The sequence below is a fragment of the Aquila chrysaetos genome, chromosome 13 (assembly GCF_900496995.4).
Source record: "Aquila chrysaetos chrysaetos chromosome 13, bAquChr1.4, whole genome shotgun sequence".
Lineage (NCBI taxonomy): Eukaryota > Metazoa > Chordata > Aves > Accipitriformes > Accipitridae > Aquila > Aquila chrysaetos.
The window spans coordinates 6,334,023-6,352,553 of NC_044016.1; the positions used below are offsets into that span (position 1 = coordinate 6,334,023).

The 18,531-nt window shown below is 39.2% G+C and overlaps 1 protein-coding gene across 5 annotated transcripts in view; it reads left to right on the forward strand.

Moving 5' to 3' along the window:
* Nucleotides 1–747: 747 nt before the first annotated feature.
* The window catches only part of TMEM63A (transmembrane protein 63A), a 50,334-nt gene continuing 32,550 nt past the window's right edge, over nt 748–18,531 (forward strand). For 4 of the 5 annotated variants that reach the window (XR_003926266.2, XR_005933802.1, XR_003926270.2 and 1 more), the window contains exons 1-13: nt 755–881; nt 1,947–2,078; nt 2,978–3,174; nt 6,085–6,164; nt 7,730–7,793; nt 9,209–9,246; nt 10,419–10,561; nt 13,100–13,151; nt 14,313–14,421; nt 14,819–14,889; nt 15,337–15,417; nt 16,022–16,145; nt 16,507–16,640. Coding sequence is in view for 1 of the 5 variants with exons in the window: in XM_030034729.1 (XP_029890589.1) it covers nt 2,989–3,174; nt 6,085–6,164; nt 7,730–7,793; nt 9,209–9,246; nt 10,419–10,561; nt 13,100–13,151; nt 14,313–14,421; nt 14,819–14,889; nt 15,337–15,417; nt 16,022–16,145; nt 16,507–16,640 (1,082 nt within the window). In the remaining 4 variants the exon portion in view is untranslated. Of the gene's footprint in view, nt 882–1,946; nt 2,079–2,977; nt 3,175–6,084; nt 6,165–7,729; nt 7,794–9,208; nt 9,247–10,418; nt 10,562–13,099; nt 13,152–14,312; nt 14,422–14,818; nt 14,890–15,336; nt 15,418–16,021; nt 16,146–16,506; nt 16,641–18,531 lie in introns of all 5 variants that reach the window. The other variant, XM_030034729.1, reaches the window with a different exon arrangement.

An 18,531-nucleotide genomic window follows, 5' to 3' on the forward strand; every position in this document is an offset into this window, starting at 1 on the left:
TGGATGTGGTTGGGGTTTTTTTTTTTATGTTAATGGGTACTGTGCGTCATAGAGGCACACAAGGGTTTCCTCCGAACCAGAGCACTGTCGTCCACGCTGATCTGAGATTAAAACTGAGAAATCACCAGGTAGTTAGGAAATCCTTCATTCTTCACCAGCGATTTTGTCTTTAGGATCCAGCACAAAATTTTTGTAGATAAACTATGGACTTCTAAAATAACTCTTGTAAACCATTACAGATACAATTTCAATGATGCTGCATGAGGGGAAAGCTTGGCTCACGATGCTTCGAAGGCAGTTCTGGCACACGCTGCCCTCCGACTCGGCAGCTCTTGCTGACTTTGCCGTCTGGGAATAGCACCAGCTCCCAGCACAGCTCCGACTGCCTCCTGTGCGAGAAAACAAAACCCCGCCGAATGAAACCGGGCGACTGCAGCTCCCGACCGCCATGTCACATTGGCGGCAGGTGGAAAGGGGCAGCAGCGCAAGAAAAACGACAGCAACTTCCCCTCGGGTTGTTTTACTACGGGCTGCCTTCCCTGAGGGAAGCACTTCAGGGTCTGGAAGAGAAGGCTAGAGAGGCGAGAGGCAGCAATAGCCCCCACGAAAAAAGCCGGCCGCCTTTGGGGCTGCGCTGCCCCGGGAGGGAAGGAAGGAGGCGGGAGGCCAATGGCCGCCACCCCGGCTGCTAACCACTGGCCCCGGCCCGGCCCGGCCCGGCCCGGCGGCAGGGCTCGGCGCGGGCACGCATGCGCGGCTCCCGGGACTTGTTGCTGGGGCTTGTAACTTCGGGGCCGGGACGGTGGCTTCGGCGCCGCGCCCCGTGTGGTGACGAGACGAGAAGGGAGAAGACGAGAGAGGGAGAGGCCGCCCCGGTGCAGGTAAGGGAGGGCGGGAGCGGGACCGCCGGCGCTCTGTGGCGACGGGACGGGCAGGGGCTGCGTGAGGCGGCCTGGGGGCAGGTCCGGCCGCGGGTTGCTGAGAGGGTGAGGTGAGCCCTGAGGGGCGGCCGCCGGGGCGCGGGCTGTGCTGCCGGGCGGGGCCGGGCTGCCCGCCGGGGCCGGCCGCCTCCCGCTCCTCTCCGCCCGGCCGTGTTTCCTCGGGGCCTCCTCCCCGCTCTCCCGTCAGCGGCCGCAACGGGACCCCGGCCCTCCGCGGGCTCGGGGCGGGGAACGGGCGGCCGGGTCAGCCCTGGGGGCGTCCCCTCCCTGTGGAGGGGCGGCGCGGGGCTAACCCCCGCCACGTCCTCCTTGCCCAGAGGCGAGCGCGGAGCCGAGGGGCTGAGTCCCTGCGCCAGTTAGGAGCCCTGGGGTTTGCCGGGGTGCCGCCTGGGGAAGCTGGCCCCGCCAGCCCCGATTCCACGCCGCTCCCCGGGCCGGGCACACTGTCAGGGTGCCAGCCAAAAAAAAAAGGGAGACGGTTTCTCCTTCCCAGAGCCCGTACGGCTGCTCGCGTTCCCTGGAAGGAAGGGTCGCGACGTGCCGCTGCTTGCGGGCTCGTTTGGTTGCTGCAGCGCAACTCCACCCGTGGGAGGTCTTGCCCTTATCTTCCTGACAGCTGGCTGGTTTTAAAATAATGGCTTTCAAAAATTGGAAGCGGCGCCTGATAAGGTCCAGTGTGTTACTTAAAATTTAGCGTGCGGTCTCTGCAGTTGTTGTGATGAAGGTTTCCAAAGTATGTTCAAAAATACTGTCTCTCTTCTGTCAGCCCTAAATTTCAGTCCTTAGAAAGCAAGGACAGATTCACGGCACAACTGTGTGTGTGGTTTTTTTCTTCCTGTGAAGAAACACGACAGTTGGGACAACGTTTCTTCTCTCCTGTGTCATGCAGTCCAACGTTTAGTAAATGCTGTTTTGGGAGAAGTACTCTCCATGCTGTTTTTCCACTGTTTAAAGGGAGAGCTTGTCGTTATTCATATTCTCGTTCTGGTTTTGTTTTGTTTTCAGCATCCAGAATAGTGCTGTCATCAGAGACCTGTGCATTCCTCTTACAGAGGCATGATATCCCGAAAATAGTGTCCCTGGACCTGGGTGATGAGGACCTACAATATTTGCCTTCAAAGGATAGAGTTTTGTGGGGTATGTTTTCTTTATGAATTTATCAGTCAGAAGTGTGTTCTGCATGAAGCATGCTTTTGTGTAAAGTACATGGGAATCATCAAGTTAATAAGATCCGAGAAAAGAAATGTTTGAAGTTGAAAGCCCCCAAATAAGCAAGCAATTGCTTGCACTGATAAAAAGAGCTTTGTATCAATAGCCAAATCTTGTGCATTCTTGTATGTTACTACTCTATCTGAGCAGGTCAGTTGACTAAAATGAGGTAGATGGCTGTTCTCTTAGAAAATTAGAAATACTCTTTGTTCTTTCTTGTTCATGATAAACTGTAATTACTATGCTGCTCTTTCAGCTGAATTCTATGAAAAAAGGAAAATCACACAATATTTTAAGAACAGAGAGGAGCATCTGTATTTGTGTAGTAGTTCTTTTCTGTGGAATTAGTGGTGAATTTGTTAATACTCTCAAGGTCTTGACATTTGAATAGAAAGTTCACAAGCTGGTACGTTCACACATGCTCATCAACTAGGAGCAAAATCTTCAAACTGCTATTGTTGGAATATCTAATGCCCTGTGTTACTCCTAGAATCAGAATCCAGGCTGGAATAAGTAGTTCAATGTTATAGATTAGAAGATAGAGAAGTTTAGTTTGTGTGGGTCTTCTGTAGTCTTCCTTGGATGCCTGTAGAGGACATGGTTAGATGTCTGGAATCCTTGCTTGGGCACTGCTACTAACTGAGCCTGTCAGTTATTGTGAAATATTTTACAGGGAAAGATTGTCAAATATGACTTTGCTTCCAAAGTGGTTTCCTGGTTGAGTCTTCCTGCACGTTTTGTACTTTTACTGTTAGCACATCTCACAAATACCAAGGCAAGCTTTTCACATGGTTGTCTCACTTTTTCTTTTCTTTTTGTTTTTTAAGGGAAAACCAAAATGAACCCTTTCTTTTTTCTGGGTTTTGGACATTCTCATCTAGTCTACTTCTGGAATAGAAGTCTACCTTTCAACTCAACAAATGAGACATACTGCTACAGCACTGCCCAGGGCAGCACGGTGCTCCAAGGAGTAACTTTTGGTGGAATCCCAACTGTCCTGCTGCTTGATGTAACCTTCTTTTTTGTAAGCCCAGTTTCTGTTTCTTGTATTGAAAATCCTTCTGGCCTTTTCAAAAGTTAGATTGTTCAGAATTCTGTTATTTATCAGGTAGGGATTTGTTTCTGAGAATCTTCAGAATAATAAATGTGCTAAGGCCATCCTGGGAACATCAAAGCATTTTTCAAGTATTGATAAAGGTTCACATACATGTGGGATGACAGTGTCGCTGTATGTTGGATGTGTAGATGTAGAGAGAGTGCAATATTATAGGGTCTGCATGTGGAGTCATGGTGGGCTTTGTAGTGGTAGCTCAAATTTCTATGTTTTGTCTTAACTGCAAGAACACCTTTTCCTTACTCTGGGTTTAAGTACTGGGTACCTTTTCAGGAAGGGAATGCTGTTGCTAGCTTGATTGTTTTTCAGAAGGAAATACAATATGGAAAATCTGTCCTTTCACAGATTTTTTTTAAATTAGATTTCCTGAAGCCATTGAGGAAATAATGTACTGATCAGCTCAGTCCTGACCAAAGGAGGAGTACGATTAGTTGTTGGTCTGGAGGCTCCAAAACTGGAGCTGGTCTGGAGGCCTGAGACTCCAATAAAACTTACAGTTCTTTCTGTTAAGTTTGGCCTAGGTGGTCTTAAGCCACCAGAAAAAGAGCTGTAGATCTGAAATTGGCCTGATAAGTGAGGTTTCTGGTAGTAAAATGAGACTAAAGGGATCACATAGTTCCTGAGTTCTACAAAGCCACTGTGTGTAAGGTCTGAGCGGATAGTTCTGTAGGAACGTAGAGGATGTTCCTAAAATTTATGTAGTGGCATTCTTTGCTATTGATTTGGTGTATGCAGCGTGCTATCATAAATCCATTTTCCAAGGGTGTACAGTATTTATTGATTGCACAGCATTTAATAAGATTTAGTTGGAGTGTTTGGGCGTGTTGTCTTTTTTTTTTTTTTTTTTTTTTTTTTTTAAAGCTGTGATTGGATTTTAAGATACTGAGTCTCTGCATTTGAGTTCCTTGCTGTTGAACCCTCCTCTCAAACATCATTAGGTAGAGAGTTAGATGTAGAAGAGATGTAGAAGGCTCCTCTCCAAGTACTGCAATTTATTGAGCAACTCCTGTATTCCTACGTTCATGACATGTTTACAGCAGATCCCTTTAGTAACTGTAAGTTGATGGGTTTCTAAATATTATTTCTAGGCTGGTTTCCTAAGGAAGTGAGGTTTATATATTGCATTGTCTTCCCATTTTTGTCTGGCAGTTCCTCCTAATAACCGCAGAATACATTAGCTAATTTCAACCAAAGTTGTCAAAGACTCTAGGGAACTTGATATCTTGAAATTCCTGATTGCATGAAGTTTAATGGCCAGATGAATGAGAAAGATCTAAATTAATATTCCATGTTGCGAGGAAGGCTATTATAAGAGGGATTTATTAATTGTGAAATGCAGAAATTAGCTGTGTAATCTTGACACATAGATAATCTTGACATGTATCCTGGCTGGCCAGTTGGTATTTGCATAGATCCAAATAAGTTACATCACTAGCACCACTTTCCAGCCAAACAAGTATGGGATGTAGGAGGAGCTAGAAGGTGAGGGCGTATGCTACATATGCATGGAAAACAGGCCTTGTTACTTCTGCTTCATTGCTTCGTACAGAGCAACTTGTTTCTTTAAAAAAAAAAAAAAAAAAAAAAAAGAAATACATAGTGAATTCGTTTGTTTGTTTTCTTAGCCTCATTCAAAAAGTGAAAATACAAAAAGTAAAAAATACATTGCAGAATGTAAAGGGAACTAGGCCTTAAGCCTCATTGTTTCTAAGACTATTCATGTTGGACATATAACTAATGATAGAGATTGCTTTAGATGTGATTAATAGAATGCAGGTGCTTATAAAACAATATGCATAAGCTGCTTATTTGTCCCATGTGTAGCCCTCACCATGGCTGGCTTAAAATCCAGTCAAGCTGAATCAACAGAAGAAGGATCATACATCTTAGATCTAAGACATAAGAATAAGAGTAAGTGATTAACTTTAGAGTAAGATGAATTAATAGAATAACCTGAGTGATTTTCAGAAATTGAAAGGTGATCTTTGATGTGTAAGAAGATAAGTGACTGTGGTGATCGGAGACCTTCTGCCTACGACCACTAACTTCAGAAGAACCAGGACAAGACAAGTTGAGACAGGAAAATGTATTGGACTTTTGAGACCACTGGAGAATAGAGAACTGAGAGTTGGTGGAAGAACACCTAGAACTTCTTTTGACAAATTATCAATTGCATATTGTTTTGGAAATCGTATATATATAGAGAAGGTGTTTTTGAGTAATCTTTTGCCATTTGCTGCAGCGGTGGCCTAACTCTGAGTTGTTAATAAACCAAACCTAGAGAAACCCATGTTTGAAAATCCTTTAACACAGAAATCAAATATAAGTTTCTGGGGTTTATAAGTTATAATAATACATTACTTTTGCTGAGTATAAAAAGAATTCTCATACTTGAGAAAATAGTTGAGCCCCCTACAGCCTGTTTACATGACTGTTTAAAAATAAAATAAAATGTCAAGTCTTCCATCATAGTTCGGATCATTAAGTAATGAATAATAATAAAGGTGTATTTATGAAAGTTTTGACTTCCTCTCAAGTACTACTTGCTACTTTTCCTGTCACAAACCGTCATACACTTGCAGTTCATAAGTATTTTTGCATGCAGTTCTCCTTCTTTATAAATTAGAGCAGGAAGGCAGGTGTTCTGGTCCTGTGGTCCCAGACAGGTTGGTTTGTAGCATGGCCACCACTGGGTTGGTTAACATATGAGAGTTGGTTTAGGAACTAGGACAGCATTTTTTGACAGTTCCTACACAGCTAAGAATAATTATTATCAAGTGGAAAAATAAATATTCAAAGATCTTTGTTTTTATTTTCTAGATTTTAATATTACTGTTTTCCATTATAAGAAAGAGATTCTGGGACTACGGTCGTGTTGCTCTGGTGTCAGAAGCTGAAAGGTAAAGATATGCAGACTGATTTGTTGAAACCATTTGGGGAATGTGGAAGTAAGTTCAGTAAATAGGGCTTAAATTAAGTGCATTTGTATCAGTTGTGTTTGTAATCGCATGCACGTATTTGTTAAAAATGTCTTCATGCTGCTTTGTGTGAAATATGTCCCACTCACAAAGTTCCTCTTTGCAGTGTCAGTAATAAAGTTGTGTGTTTGCCATTGTCATGAATTTCATTCTACAGTTGTGGGTTAAGGAAGTGGAGGTAAGAAAATAAGCTACTTGTCTGCTAACATGTCACATACCTATGCATTGATGTTTACAGTGTGTTTCTGTGATAAAAGGATAGTAACTATTTTGTTTATCTTGGCTCAAGCCCAGTATCTTCCCAGAGCTCTCTATACAGCCTGTGCCATAATATTTTTGAAGGTGCTTAAAAATAAAAAAGAAATGTATCACTGCAGGTTTCTGAAATTCTTCACTGATATTTAATAATACTGCAAATGAACCTTTGATTTTTTTTTTTTTTTTTTAATAATATTATTTCTACAGGATGATGTCTTGGGATGTTTAAAAGCTAGCTGTTTATTTATGAAGTGGGTAAACTTTAACAGCGAGCCTCTTCCTGGTATTAGTGGTGTAACTAAGTTGTGGTAAATTCACAACTAAGCAACAGGAAAGGACTCAAAATGTGGTTTTAGGTGTAATCCATGTACAATTGTGAAAAGTAGATGGTGGAAAAAAAAATTAAAAAATGGACTGTAACCGAGACAGCTAACTCAGGCAGCAAGAATGAAGGTGCTGTAGTATAGGCTTCCATGTGAGCTGTGTAGGCCTGCATGGGACAAACAGGTCCTTGAGCAGTCAGACACCTAGGAGCCTATGTTATTGTCCCTGCTGGATTGAGACCTGAGCCAGCTAGGTCAAAATTATCATAGATACACCTATGAATACGCTCCATTTTAACCTGCATTGTCCTGTAATTATAGGCACCTCACCATTGCAACCTTTCTTTTTAGCAGCAAACTAAAACCAGGTATTTTGCTATATTGGAGGGCTACAGAGTCTCTAAATGTTTCTAGCCTTGCTACAGGACTGAATTTGTGTGAGGTGGTGGCCCTGCAGGTAAGGGACTTAATTGTGCAGAGAAGTTCTGAGTAGTGGCTGGAAGATGAAGGAAGAGAGGTGGAGGGAAAAGAGGTGATGTCTTGTAATGAGGAATATCTGAACAGGAAGCTAGCTTGCAAATCTGATCTACGCTAGGCTTCCAAACCTGTGTTGCATTTTCTTATGTCACTGTGCTTTAATATTCCAATAAAACATTGTTTTCTTTTTAGTTCAGTTAAATGCTCTCACATTGGGAGCTCACATCCTCCCTTTTCAACATGAGACACAGCGAAAGTTTCTATAATTAAGCATATGCTACAAGATGAAAATCACAGCTTTCATAAGTGAAAAAGTGTTTTTTTACTACTTCCCTTAGTTATTTCAGAATTGTTAAAGTTGAAATAATTCTGTGGGATTCCATCATCTGTTATTAAAGATACTTAAAAGCATCATTCAATGTATTTTAGTGAATCAAGATACAACCGATTGTCAACATCTTCATCAGTACCTGAAGATCTTGAATATGATAGGGTAAGTGTTCTAGAGTTTTGATACGTTTTTTTTAATGTCAGCTATTTAATGGTATCGGTCATAATTTGCCATTCCACCTAGCCCAATGAACCAGTCATTAAACTGGAAGTGCAGAAATTAGTAATGCATTGTGTATTGTGTTTTTATAGAACCATATGCAATCTCTCTCTGTTTCCTGACAAACTATTGCCATATCACAAACCAGTATCTTGTGTCATTGTTTTTAAGTGACTTTTTTTTAATTAGGAGGGGGACTATGTGTTAGAGCTTCAAAGGGGAAGAAAAAAAGAATACTAAATAATTTGTGCTTAAATAACAGTCCAAAAGGTTACATTATGTTCACATTGCAAATAATACCTAGTTGGTCTTTATAGTACATTGTCTTCCTCACAAAGGTGAGAAAACTGGATGCAAGTGTGAGGCTAGTAATAATGCCATGTGCTCTTAATATTAAAACTGGTTTGGAGAGGAAGATAATTTTTTGGCCAGACTTTTAATTGTTTCCATCCATGGTCTCTCTGGAGTCTTTGAATTCACACATCTCTATCTTTTGTGTTGCAGTTTCAGAATGAATCATGCAAGAGTTGTCCAATGGTGGCAGCCTACATTTTAACATGTTATATATGTATCAACTTAATATCTAGCCTTGCAACTAAATAATCATGTGAGCATTAAAAGCATACTGGTGTTTGATCAGGATTGCTCTTGTATTTGTGTAGTTTTCTTCATCTTTTTTAAAACCATGAAGCAACTTTCTCAGTGAAACTGTTGAATAAAAACGTGTCTCTCTAGTTGGATACTATTCACGTGAAAGGAGAGAGAAGGGGTTTTTTGACCTATACTGGAACATTCAGTGAGATGTGATCTCTGCTGTACAGTTTCATAGGAGGATTTGTAAACCTATACAAGAAGCCTTTCTGTTAACGTAATAACAGCGTTGTTTCTAACTACCATTTAACTGATTAGCTTGTATTAGAGTCTCATGAAGTTTATCCTTGAAACTGGAGAATCTTTGGAAATGGTTTTGGAAAAAAAAAATAAATCACCTTTTCTGCTCTAAAACAACCCATTAAAAAATAATTCCGTAGAAGCCTCAGTCTTGACTTCAGTTCATTGGAGATGGGATTTGGATACACTTGTATAAATTCAAGAAGCCCAAGCAATAAATGTGCAAGTAATAATAAAAAAAACCCAAACTTACATACTCTCTGAAGACAGATATATCAAGTACCTTGTAAAAAGTGTGTAGAGCATGAGGTATATTTCTCTATGTTTCTAAATGATTATTTCAGAGCAACAAACCGCCATCTTTTTAGCGAAGAGATTGGCTTAATAGAAACAATTCTCTTACTTGTACAGATTAGAGACTATTTTTGTGTGTGTTAGCTCCTAAAAACTTCCTTCTTTATTTATAGGGGTTTTGTTCTTGGATGACAGCTGCTTTTCGAATGCAGTAAGTATATGAAATGGAAATAGTGAGCTGTGGTTTGCTTTGCTCTTTTTTTTTTTTTTTAATTAAAAAAGGGGGTTACATTCAAACTTTTTTTTTTCCTTGAGTAGATGGAATTTAATACAAACAGTAATACAGGTGCCTTTTGTGGGGTAGAAAAAGAATATGAAAACAAGATCAGCTTATGGGAATACTTCTTCAGGATGCATTTGTCCTTTTGCTGGCAGCCCAGGGACTTCCTGCTCTTGGGACGGTGTGTACCCTAAGTGAATCTATGGCATTCATATAGATTCTGAGCTAATAACTAGGCTCTAGGCTTTTACCCTTCAAAGAGTACTGTGTGGGTGTTCCCCTGTTTGAAGCCAGTAGGGCCCTGGGCAGGAAATGGGGTTTCCCTGCAAGGATTTCTGTGGACAACTGGTGGTTTAGTTGGGGCTGGAATTGACTAACTAGGAAAAGCCCATCCCACTGTTTCCCAGAAACTGGGTGTTAGATGTGTGATGTTCGTTCTTTGTATCTCTTGGGACTTAATAAATCATGATTTTTAAAAATCAATTTCTAGCTTGGGCACATTGAAACAAAACAGGGGTGGGGACTGAGCCTGTCTTTCTCCGGTTTTGCTAGTTCAGTTCCTTCCTTTTTCAAGAACTCCTGTTTTAATGATCTGTCCTGCTGACAATGGATAGATGATGAGAGTTCATTCCAAAGCCTATTAATGTCATCTGTTAATTGGGTGTCATAAGAGTAAGGTGATTCTGTTGTAATTTTCCTCATGGGGAGCCTTTATGGAGGTGAGTGAACACTGTCACAATGTGATCTTAAAGTTTGAGAGCTAGACTTAACACCTTGTGACTGTCATGAAGCAGGTCACAGCAAATGACTTTGTCCTCTTTTAGGGTGATAAAAAAGAACTTGGATTTATATTTGCTTTTCAGATTACTTGTTTCCCTCTTAAATTCCCTTATGTTAATTTTTGTATGTTGATACTGCCCAAGAAAAAGACACTTTTGGAACCTAAATTTATGCATGAAAGAACACACGATGTTGAAAATCAATAAGGATTGATGGAGATGTCACTGGGTAGACTGAGAAATTAGTGTATGTTCAAAAACCACCCCCCAAAACCCCAAGGATATTAAGTAGACTGACCGTGTGCTTTTCTGTCTATGATGCAGTGATGATGAGATTCATGAGAGATGTGGTGAAGATGCCATACATTACCTTGCCTTCCAGCGTCACATCATCTGTTTGTTGATTGCTGTCAGCATTTTGTCTGTGTGTGTCATATTGCCTGTCAACCTGTCAGGTGATCTACTTGGTAAGAATTTTTTTTGTATTCTGAGAAGAATTTTGTGGTTTATATAATTGCATTTTTTTATTTTGGTAAACTTTGTAATGTTTTGTTTGTTTGTTTCCCCCCCCTCAGTCTGATATGTGTGTCATTTTGTGTGAAATTTGCACGAGAGTAGAGGGTTCTTTAAATGTCTGGCAAAAACTGTTGTCAGAAACAAGATGGCAGACCACATGCACACATAGATGACCAGACCTAGAAGGCTCAAGGCAAGGTTAACTTGACCTATGCCCTCTTAACTGGTGTTTATCTAAGCACTCTATGGTTTTTATTGGTGTTGATTGCCAATGGAAACTGTCTTCACAGTTCAGAAATCTTCTAGTGTCCAGTCTGAATCCCTTTTGCTTCAATTTAACATCATTACTTTTTTTTGACCTGTCACTGGAGAGAATAGATTATTCTTTTCCTCTTTGCAATATCCTTTTAGCTGCTTGAGGATTATCAATTCATCTGTGCTTTTTCCTCTTTTTGATAAACCAGACCAGTTAATTTGGTCATTAATGAGAAATGTTTTTCATTTGGCTGATCATAAAATCATCAGCCATCCTCTGAACTTTTCTTTTATCTAGCTAGACTGTCTCCCATTGTTCCTTTCTGTCTTGGTTTGCGGCTCAAAACTGGACAAATCTTCTCACTGAGAATTTGTCCATGCTGACTCAACAAAGAATTATTTCATGTTTCTTGCAGTCTAGTCCTGATTATGTCTGCCAGTGTGACACCTACCTCTTTCCATTATTAACTCACACTCGACAAATACAGTGTGTGTGCCCTCTAGTCTGCCACTCAGGTTGCTAATGAGAATACTGGTAGACAGAATTCTGTTAAACCCTGTTTAAACTTTCTTCCATTTTTGATAATGAGCCCTTATAAACCCACTTTATACCTGGCTTTGTATCAGTCTTGTCGAGATCATGTTTACACAGTTGTTCACAGTTGATCATCTTGGTGAACAGCGATGCAAAAAAAAAAAAAAAAAAAAAAAAAGCAATAATTCATTTGGTTTTCCTGAGTACTTGCTTGCCTTTTGTTTTCTTTGTTCTTATACAACAACAATTGCATCTTATTTTGTGTACTGCCCTTGCTGATCTTTGTCCCTATAATTTATTCTCTTCTATTGTCCTTAATAATGTGGCCTAGTTTTTGTTTTCAGTTTACTCCTACCTGTGTTTTAAAGAGCCTTGTGATTTAGCCCTCCTTTGTAATGGGATACGTTGTACTTGTGCCTTTAGTATTGTTTCTTTGTGGAGCCGCCATCTCTGACTTCCTTTTTATGAGCTCTTTCTTAGCAATTCTGTTTATATTAATATCTGCTTTCTTAAAGACCATTGCTGTTCTCTTTTTCTTCTTTGCACATCTTTTTTTGTCCTTTCAAAGGACCCTTTATCACTTCAGTCAGTTCTGCTTCCTTGCTTTCCATCTCTGTGTTCTTAGCCAGCATTCGTAGTTCTACAGAATCAAATCCAACACAACTGGTGCCCTAGTTGCTGTCTTCACCTCCTTCATGAAGTAGAGAGAGATATGCTGGTGCTTTCAAAAAACTTACAGAACGTAATTCCCCCTTCTGGTCTAGCTACTATCTGTATATTTATACCAAAATGGATTTTGTAATATGCATCAATTTGTGTGCACTGTCCTCCTCTAACTACAATTTGATAAAAGTTGTAGTAGCTTGGATACCAATAGATGCTCTCTGTTAATTCAAATGGCAGAGTATGGCTGGCCTTCTAAGGCAGGAGATTACAGCTTCTGTTTTCCTGCATTAATTTTCGTGATGCTAGGAAATACAGCTGATAAACAAATATGAAGTTTTAGTGTCTCTCCCCTTCTTCCTCACCTTCCACTCTATGTGGATTTTGTGCATTTGCAGTTATTTCTGTTGTGACGACTTAACATGCAATGTGATTTAACAGTCTATGCTAGAAGATTGTTTAGCTTTCCAGGTACACTTAGCTCTTTTTCCTTTGTGAACATGTACTCAAATTTTCACTCACTTGCATTATCATTTTTTTAAATACTTGACAGTCTACAGAAACAATGTCATATAAACTTTCTCATTTTTTACCTTAGTAAGGTTATCAGTACTGTTTTGTCAACACTGAATTAATGCAGTTTAAAAAACTGAGATAAGAAATCAGTGAAAATGGAGTAAAAATGTGAAGGAAATACGTTCAAATCCCTAAACAAAATGGACATGAAGGGAAATTGGAGGGAGAAAGGGAACTGCTACAAGGATCTAGTATTTAGATTTTTAAAATAATCTATTATTTCTCTTGATGGATTGAATGTGGTATAATCCTGGAGGTTTTTTTTTTTTCCAACTTTAAAATGCAATACAGTGTAAACCAGCATTGATTATGATTCTAAATCTTTTTAACAATTAACATGCTCAGCATTAAGGGAAGTATATCAACATTAAAAAAAAAATAGGACAAAAGCTGACTCTTGGATATTTTGCATGTGAATGTTGCAGCAGTTAATTATGCTACTTGTTTTTGCTCTTCTTAGATAAAGATCCCTATAGTTTTGGAAGAACAACTATAGTAAACTTACAAACTGGGTAAGTAAATCTTGCAGAGTACTTTTATGCTTATGTCTTTTTCCTGCCATAGTCTCTAAACGCATGAATTGATACTTGCAGCATGGCTCATGGGGTAGGAATTACTTATTCAAGCTTCAACTGAAACTGGGATACGTTCTGCTTCAGGCTATGCAGTTACAGTGCTGATAAGAAATCTGGAGACTTGGCTTCTACTCTGTCAGCTCTTACTTCTTACACCACGTTTCTCTTGGCTAATGACTGCACATCTAGTGATAGTATTTTCAGAAATTTCCACATTAAAAGAAACCATATTTCAGAAGGAAAATAAAGCTGACAGCTTTACTAGAATGTGTAACTCGGATGATTTAAATTCTCTTACATCAGATTTATGTGTGTGCATATCTCTCCCATCTGAGATCACGATTAAAATTACTTCTATGTGTTTTAAAAACAGTCTGTAAAATAGTTGAGATACAAAGCTGTAAAATTTTTCTGTTTTATTACTTGATCAATCCACATCTATCTGTGCTACTATGTCCAGTAGAGTTTCTGCCAGTGCACTTTGGTTTTTTTAACCATGTTATGAATCCTAGTAACTAGTGGGGATTTTTTGTTTGGTTGTTTCTTTTAATCTGTAAAATAGGTTCCTGTATTTTAGGTTAATTGTAATTATTAATGCTCTTTGCAAAACTGAAGAACTGTTCACAGAACAGAACTTCTGTAAGCTTTGAGAAAGGAGCTATCAGAGAAGCAGAATTTACTCCCTGTATTAGGCTGTTCTCAATTTGAGTAAGGATTGTGTCAAGGAGAGTTCAATTATGCACTCAGCTCAGTAACTAGTAAGGCCAATAAAAAACGTTTTGGCAAATAGCATGGTGTATGCTATCGGTCATCTGAATGAGAAGGTGCAAGCTAAACGCTGCCTAAAAATGTCCATGTCCTAGAAGATCCGTTTCCTTTGTAGGTCTGTTACCCATAGAATTTTATGATAAGCAGGTAACCCTAATGGATATCCAAGGCATCTGCATAGGCGTGACTGACTACCAGTAACTACCTTTTTTTTCCCTTGTTTTGTGTTCAACAAGAGGTTCTGATCTGCTTAGCATTTTGATGGCTGCTTGTATCAGTTGGACAATTAGTTCTTCCTGTTTCTCATATTCATAACATTTTGTCTGACAGTAATAATCTTCTTTGGCTGCACACCATTTTTGCTGTTGTTTACCTGATTCTAACTGTTGTCTTCATGAGACATCACATGAAGTATGTCACATATAAAGAAGAAAACATAGTAAGTTTCTGTATTGGGGTGAAAAAAACCGTACAGCATGTTTGCAAGTGGATAATGCTAAAAAGGCAAATTGCTAAGATGCCTCCTGCTTGCTAGAATGTGACATAAGTGTGAAGGAATTCACTGAAAGCAAAGCTTTGCTGAGTGAATTGTGAAAATGGATGGAGAGAAGGGGGTTGGGGAGGGATTTGTGAAATTTTGGTGTAATCTATTACCAATGTAGAAGGTGAATGTGGTGCTGTCTTGAATAGATGCAGCTCCCATCAAAATCGAAATGCCCTACCTTTTTTCCCCTCTACAACACAGCTACTTGTGCTGTGTTAATGCCTTCCTCATATTCTTGTTTTCTCTTCCATGATATGGTTTCTCAGAATTGGAGTTGCATTTTCTTTTGCAGGTTAAGTGCACATTGTTTATAACTGGTCTTCCAAAAAATGCAAAAGAAGAGACAATACAAGGCCATTTCACGTAAGTTCCATTCTTCAGTAGCACCATTAGGAACAAGCAGGAGATTTAAAAATGTCCTAGTAGTTTTACCGGCCCAAGCAGAAATGTTTTTTGACTTTTGCACTGTTTAAAATTCATATTATGTATCTGTCTTCTAAAAGCATATCTTATTCCTTAGGCAGAATTGAGAAAAGACGGTATTTCAATAAAGTTAGCTAATTTTAGAATTAGAATCTAAGAAAGTGGCTGTGTCTCCACACTTTCCCATGCTCCCACATGCTCCCACATGGCCTTTACTTGAGAATAATGCTGCACATCTCATACAAAAGTAACTTTCAGTAGCTGTCTCTCTGGAAGTCTCTACTTTATGATATCTCATTCAGAAATGAAATAAGTGATTGAGATGTCAGTTGGCCATCAGTGATGCTCTTTGAAACAGTTTCTTCATTGTACTTTCTGTTCTTACAGAACTGCCTACCCAACCTGCACTGTGCTGGAGGTCCAGCTGTGTTATGACGTAGCCAAGCTTATTCATCTCTTCAAAAAAAGGTACTTGTTTTTGCAATCTACCTGAGTTTAGCATGATTTTATGAATGCTTTGCCAGTCCTTAATCAACATATACCAGTAGTACTAAGCTTGCACATACTAGAAGTGAATTCTGCTGTTAAAGTTCTGGTCTGGACTTCAGTTAGATTCAGCTGTGTTTTAAGGTGAGTTGTGGGGTTCTTGTAGGTGTGATATGTTGTGTGTTGCATAAGATAAGCTTTGACTTGCTGATTATTCATGTATGTATTTATTTAATTATTGTCAGGCAGTGCAAATTGGAAAACTCAACTATTGAATTAATAACTGTGGGACCCTGCTTCTTTGGCTGGAGGTGCTGGTCACAGGAGACAAAAGTGTTATCTTCTGGGCTGTACATTGGGTTTTTTTCCTGGAACCTCACTACAAGTGTAGGCTGTATAATGCTATTACAGGCTTGAAAATAAATTATACTAAGGAGCCAAAATAAGATATATGAATATCTCTGGTGACCTATTAGTTTGTTATCAGTCCTTGACATAACTTTTTCTCTTGGGGATTATATTCTTCTTAAGCTTAATGTTGATACTGTTTTCTTGCAAAATGTTATGGATGTATTTTTCTGTCCAGAAAACAGGCAGAAAAAAGCCTGACTTACTATGAACACCTGCATCAGAAGTATGGCAAGCGGGTCCAAATCAACCCTAAGCCATGTGGTCAATTCTGCTGTTGTGAAATGAGAGGATGTGAAAGGGTAAGAGATTGTGTTCATTTTTAGTGATGGCTAGGTAAATTGTTAGAAGAGTAGAGAATAGTTTTTGTATGACACTTGGTTGAGTTTTGGAAAATTCTTTATTCATTTATTGCAGATAGCTCATACTTCATGTTCTTGCACTGTACAGAAAAGGAATTCCCCAAAACTTTTGAAATGTAATCTTAGTGCAAAAATTGAAGTGCAAGGAAAACTTCCTGTTTGTTTGTCTTTGCCTTGTGACTTGATTTGTAATTTGTGGAAGTAGTATGAGGAAGAGAGACTATGGTTTGTGTAAGCTTTATTTTAATGAAGATATTAGCCATCTGGTACTTGGATGTAACAGTCAACAATTTCCCAACAGGAGGATGCTGTAGATTATTATACCAAAGTTAGAAATGAACTGATGGAAGAATATTCAAAAGAGGAACAAGCTGTTCATAATAACCCACTGGGAATGGCTTTTGTAACATTTCAAGAGAAATCCATGGCAACCTAGTAAGTTTCTTCTGGTGTCTTGTTTGTTCTCTTTTAACTATAACAGTACAACTGATCTGCTGTTTGTGTTGCTTGTTTGCTTATGTTGGTGGTTCTTCCTTTCTTCTTCTTCACTGTCCTGTGGATTTGGTCTGCTTTGCTTTCCAGTAAGTTTTCCCGTAAGTGTGCATTTAGCCTCTATGCTTTGAGTGAAGAAAATATCTAAGGGACTGAATGGCTCTGGACATTTTTTGGGATAAGGAGCCTTTCTCTTCTGTATGGGATCCAGTCCATCAGTGTAGGTTAATAGTAGGCCAGACTGACTGGCTCTTTGATGTGAGTTACTGATCTCTTAATTTCCTACTGTGCAAATGGTCCAATTACCAAACTATCAGAGTGGGTGCAAATTACACTGCTAGTTAGTCATCTCTACAAAGTAGAGTGAGTGACTAACCTGGCCATAGGTGATAGATACACATTATGTATCTCTCTTCCCTGTTAATATAGATACATGCGTAGGCCTAATACCAGAAGTTGTTCAGTGCTTTTTACTAAGTCATTTGTAGAGAAAATGCATGTAGCCTCTTGTTTTCTGTTGGTACTTTGTGAGCATCTTTCACTAACAGAAAGTGGGTAACGGGAAGCAGAATAATGTTTGTATTACAAAAATAACACATGCTTTTTTTTATTCTTCATAGCCTCTCTGATTTAAATTGTCTGCATTCTTTTGACCTTCAAGTCATGTTAGAAGAGCCAGTCTTTCAGGCTTTTTTTTCGAGGAAGTCCAAGGTATAGAATTCCTTGCAAGAATTTGAGATGCTGGAGAAAGTTTTTCTTGCTGCTCTTTAACTGAGTAGTGATTGTGTGGTGCAATCTGCCCCACTCTTAATTTTGTAATGTTATACACCATATTTAGAGAATCTAGAGCATGAAATAACATTTTAAGATGTGAAACTGAAAGGAGAAATAAGCACTGAAGTTCCTTCTGTAGCTGCTGATTTGTCGTATACAATTTTGATGGGATAGTCTCTCCTTGGGCATGTGTTCTGAGTTGCACTGCAGGCATCTGAGTTGAATTATCAAGAACTGAAAAGATTTTAGTTTGTTTAGCTTGGAATCGATGCAGTGGACTCCATTCTCTGGAAAATTAGATGAGATTACATGCAAAGCTGAGGCTACCATCAAATTAGAAAGTTATTTGATGCCCTTAGTAGGCTCTGCTCCACAGAGCCCTGAAATAGGGTGGGAGAAACAGGAAGCCAGGATTGAGGTTCATGGAGCCAGGTGGTTGTAGAAGCTTGGTTAATGATGGTGCTCAGTAGTATGGCTGGTAGTGCTAAAGCTTGCTCTGTATGTATTTTTAAAAATAAACCGTCAAAGTGTAATTAACTTTCTTAAATACTTGCTGCCGCAAGATGCTGGCAATATGACATCACTACTTGAATTCTGGTAAGGTAAAGATCTGGGTTTGGGGGGTTATTTTCGTTTGTTTGGTTTGGTTTGTCTGTGTGACTCTCTTTTCTTTATGTTAAGAGCACAACTGAGAAACAAGCATGTTCAGGAATTTTAGAGTCTACCCATTCAAATATAATATATACTGTTTCCATGCTTAGTGTAATACAGCTTATCTGGAATGGAACTTCTTTTACACAGTAATGCATGTGCAGTTGTACTGTCTCTGAATATATGCCTAGCACTTCTATTGCTGTGTTTTGAGAAATCTTTGAAAGCATTTATTCTAGCTATGTTTAAATTTTGTTTAAATACATCAATTGTCAATCAACCTATAATATTAGAAGATAAAATTAAGTATTGTGATTATTTTAGGAGTGGGTGGAATAGGGTAATATTTTGAATTGTGAGAATACCAGCACGTTAAAAAATTTTCTGAGCATTGGTACTCAAGGCAAAA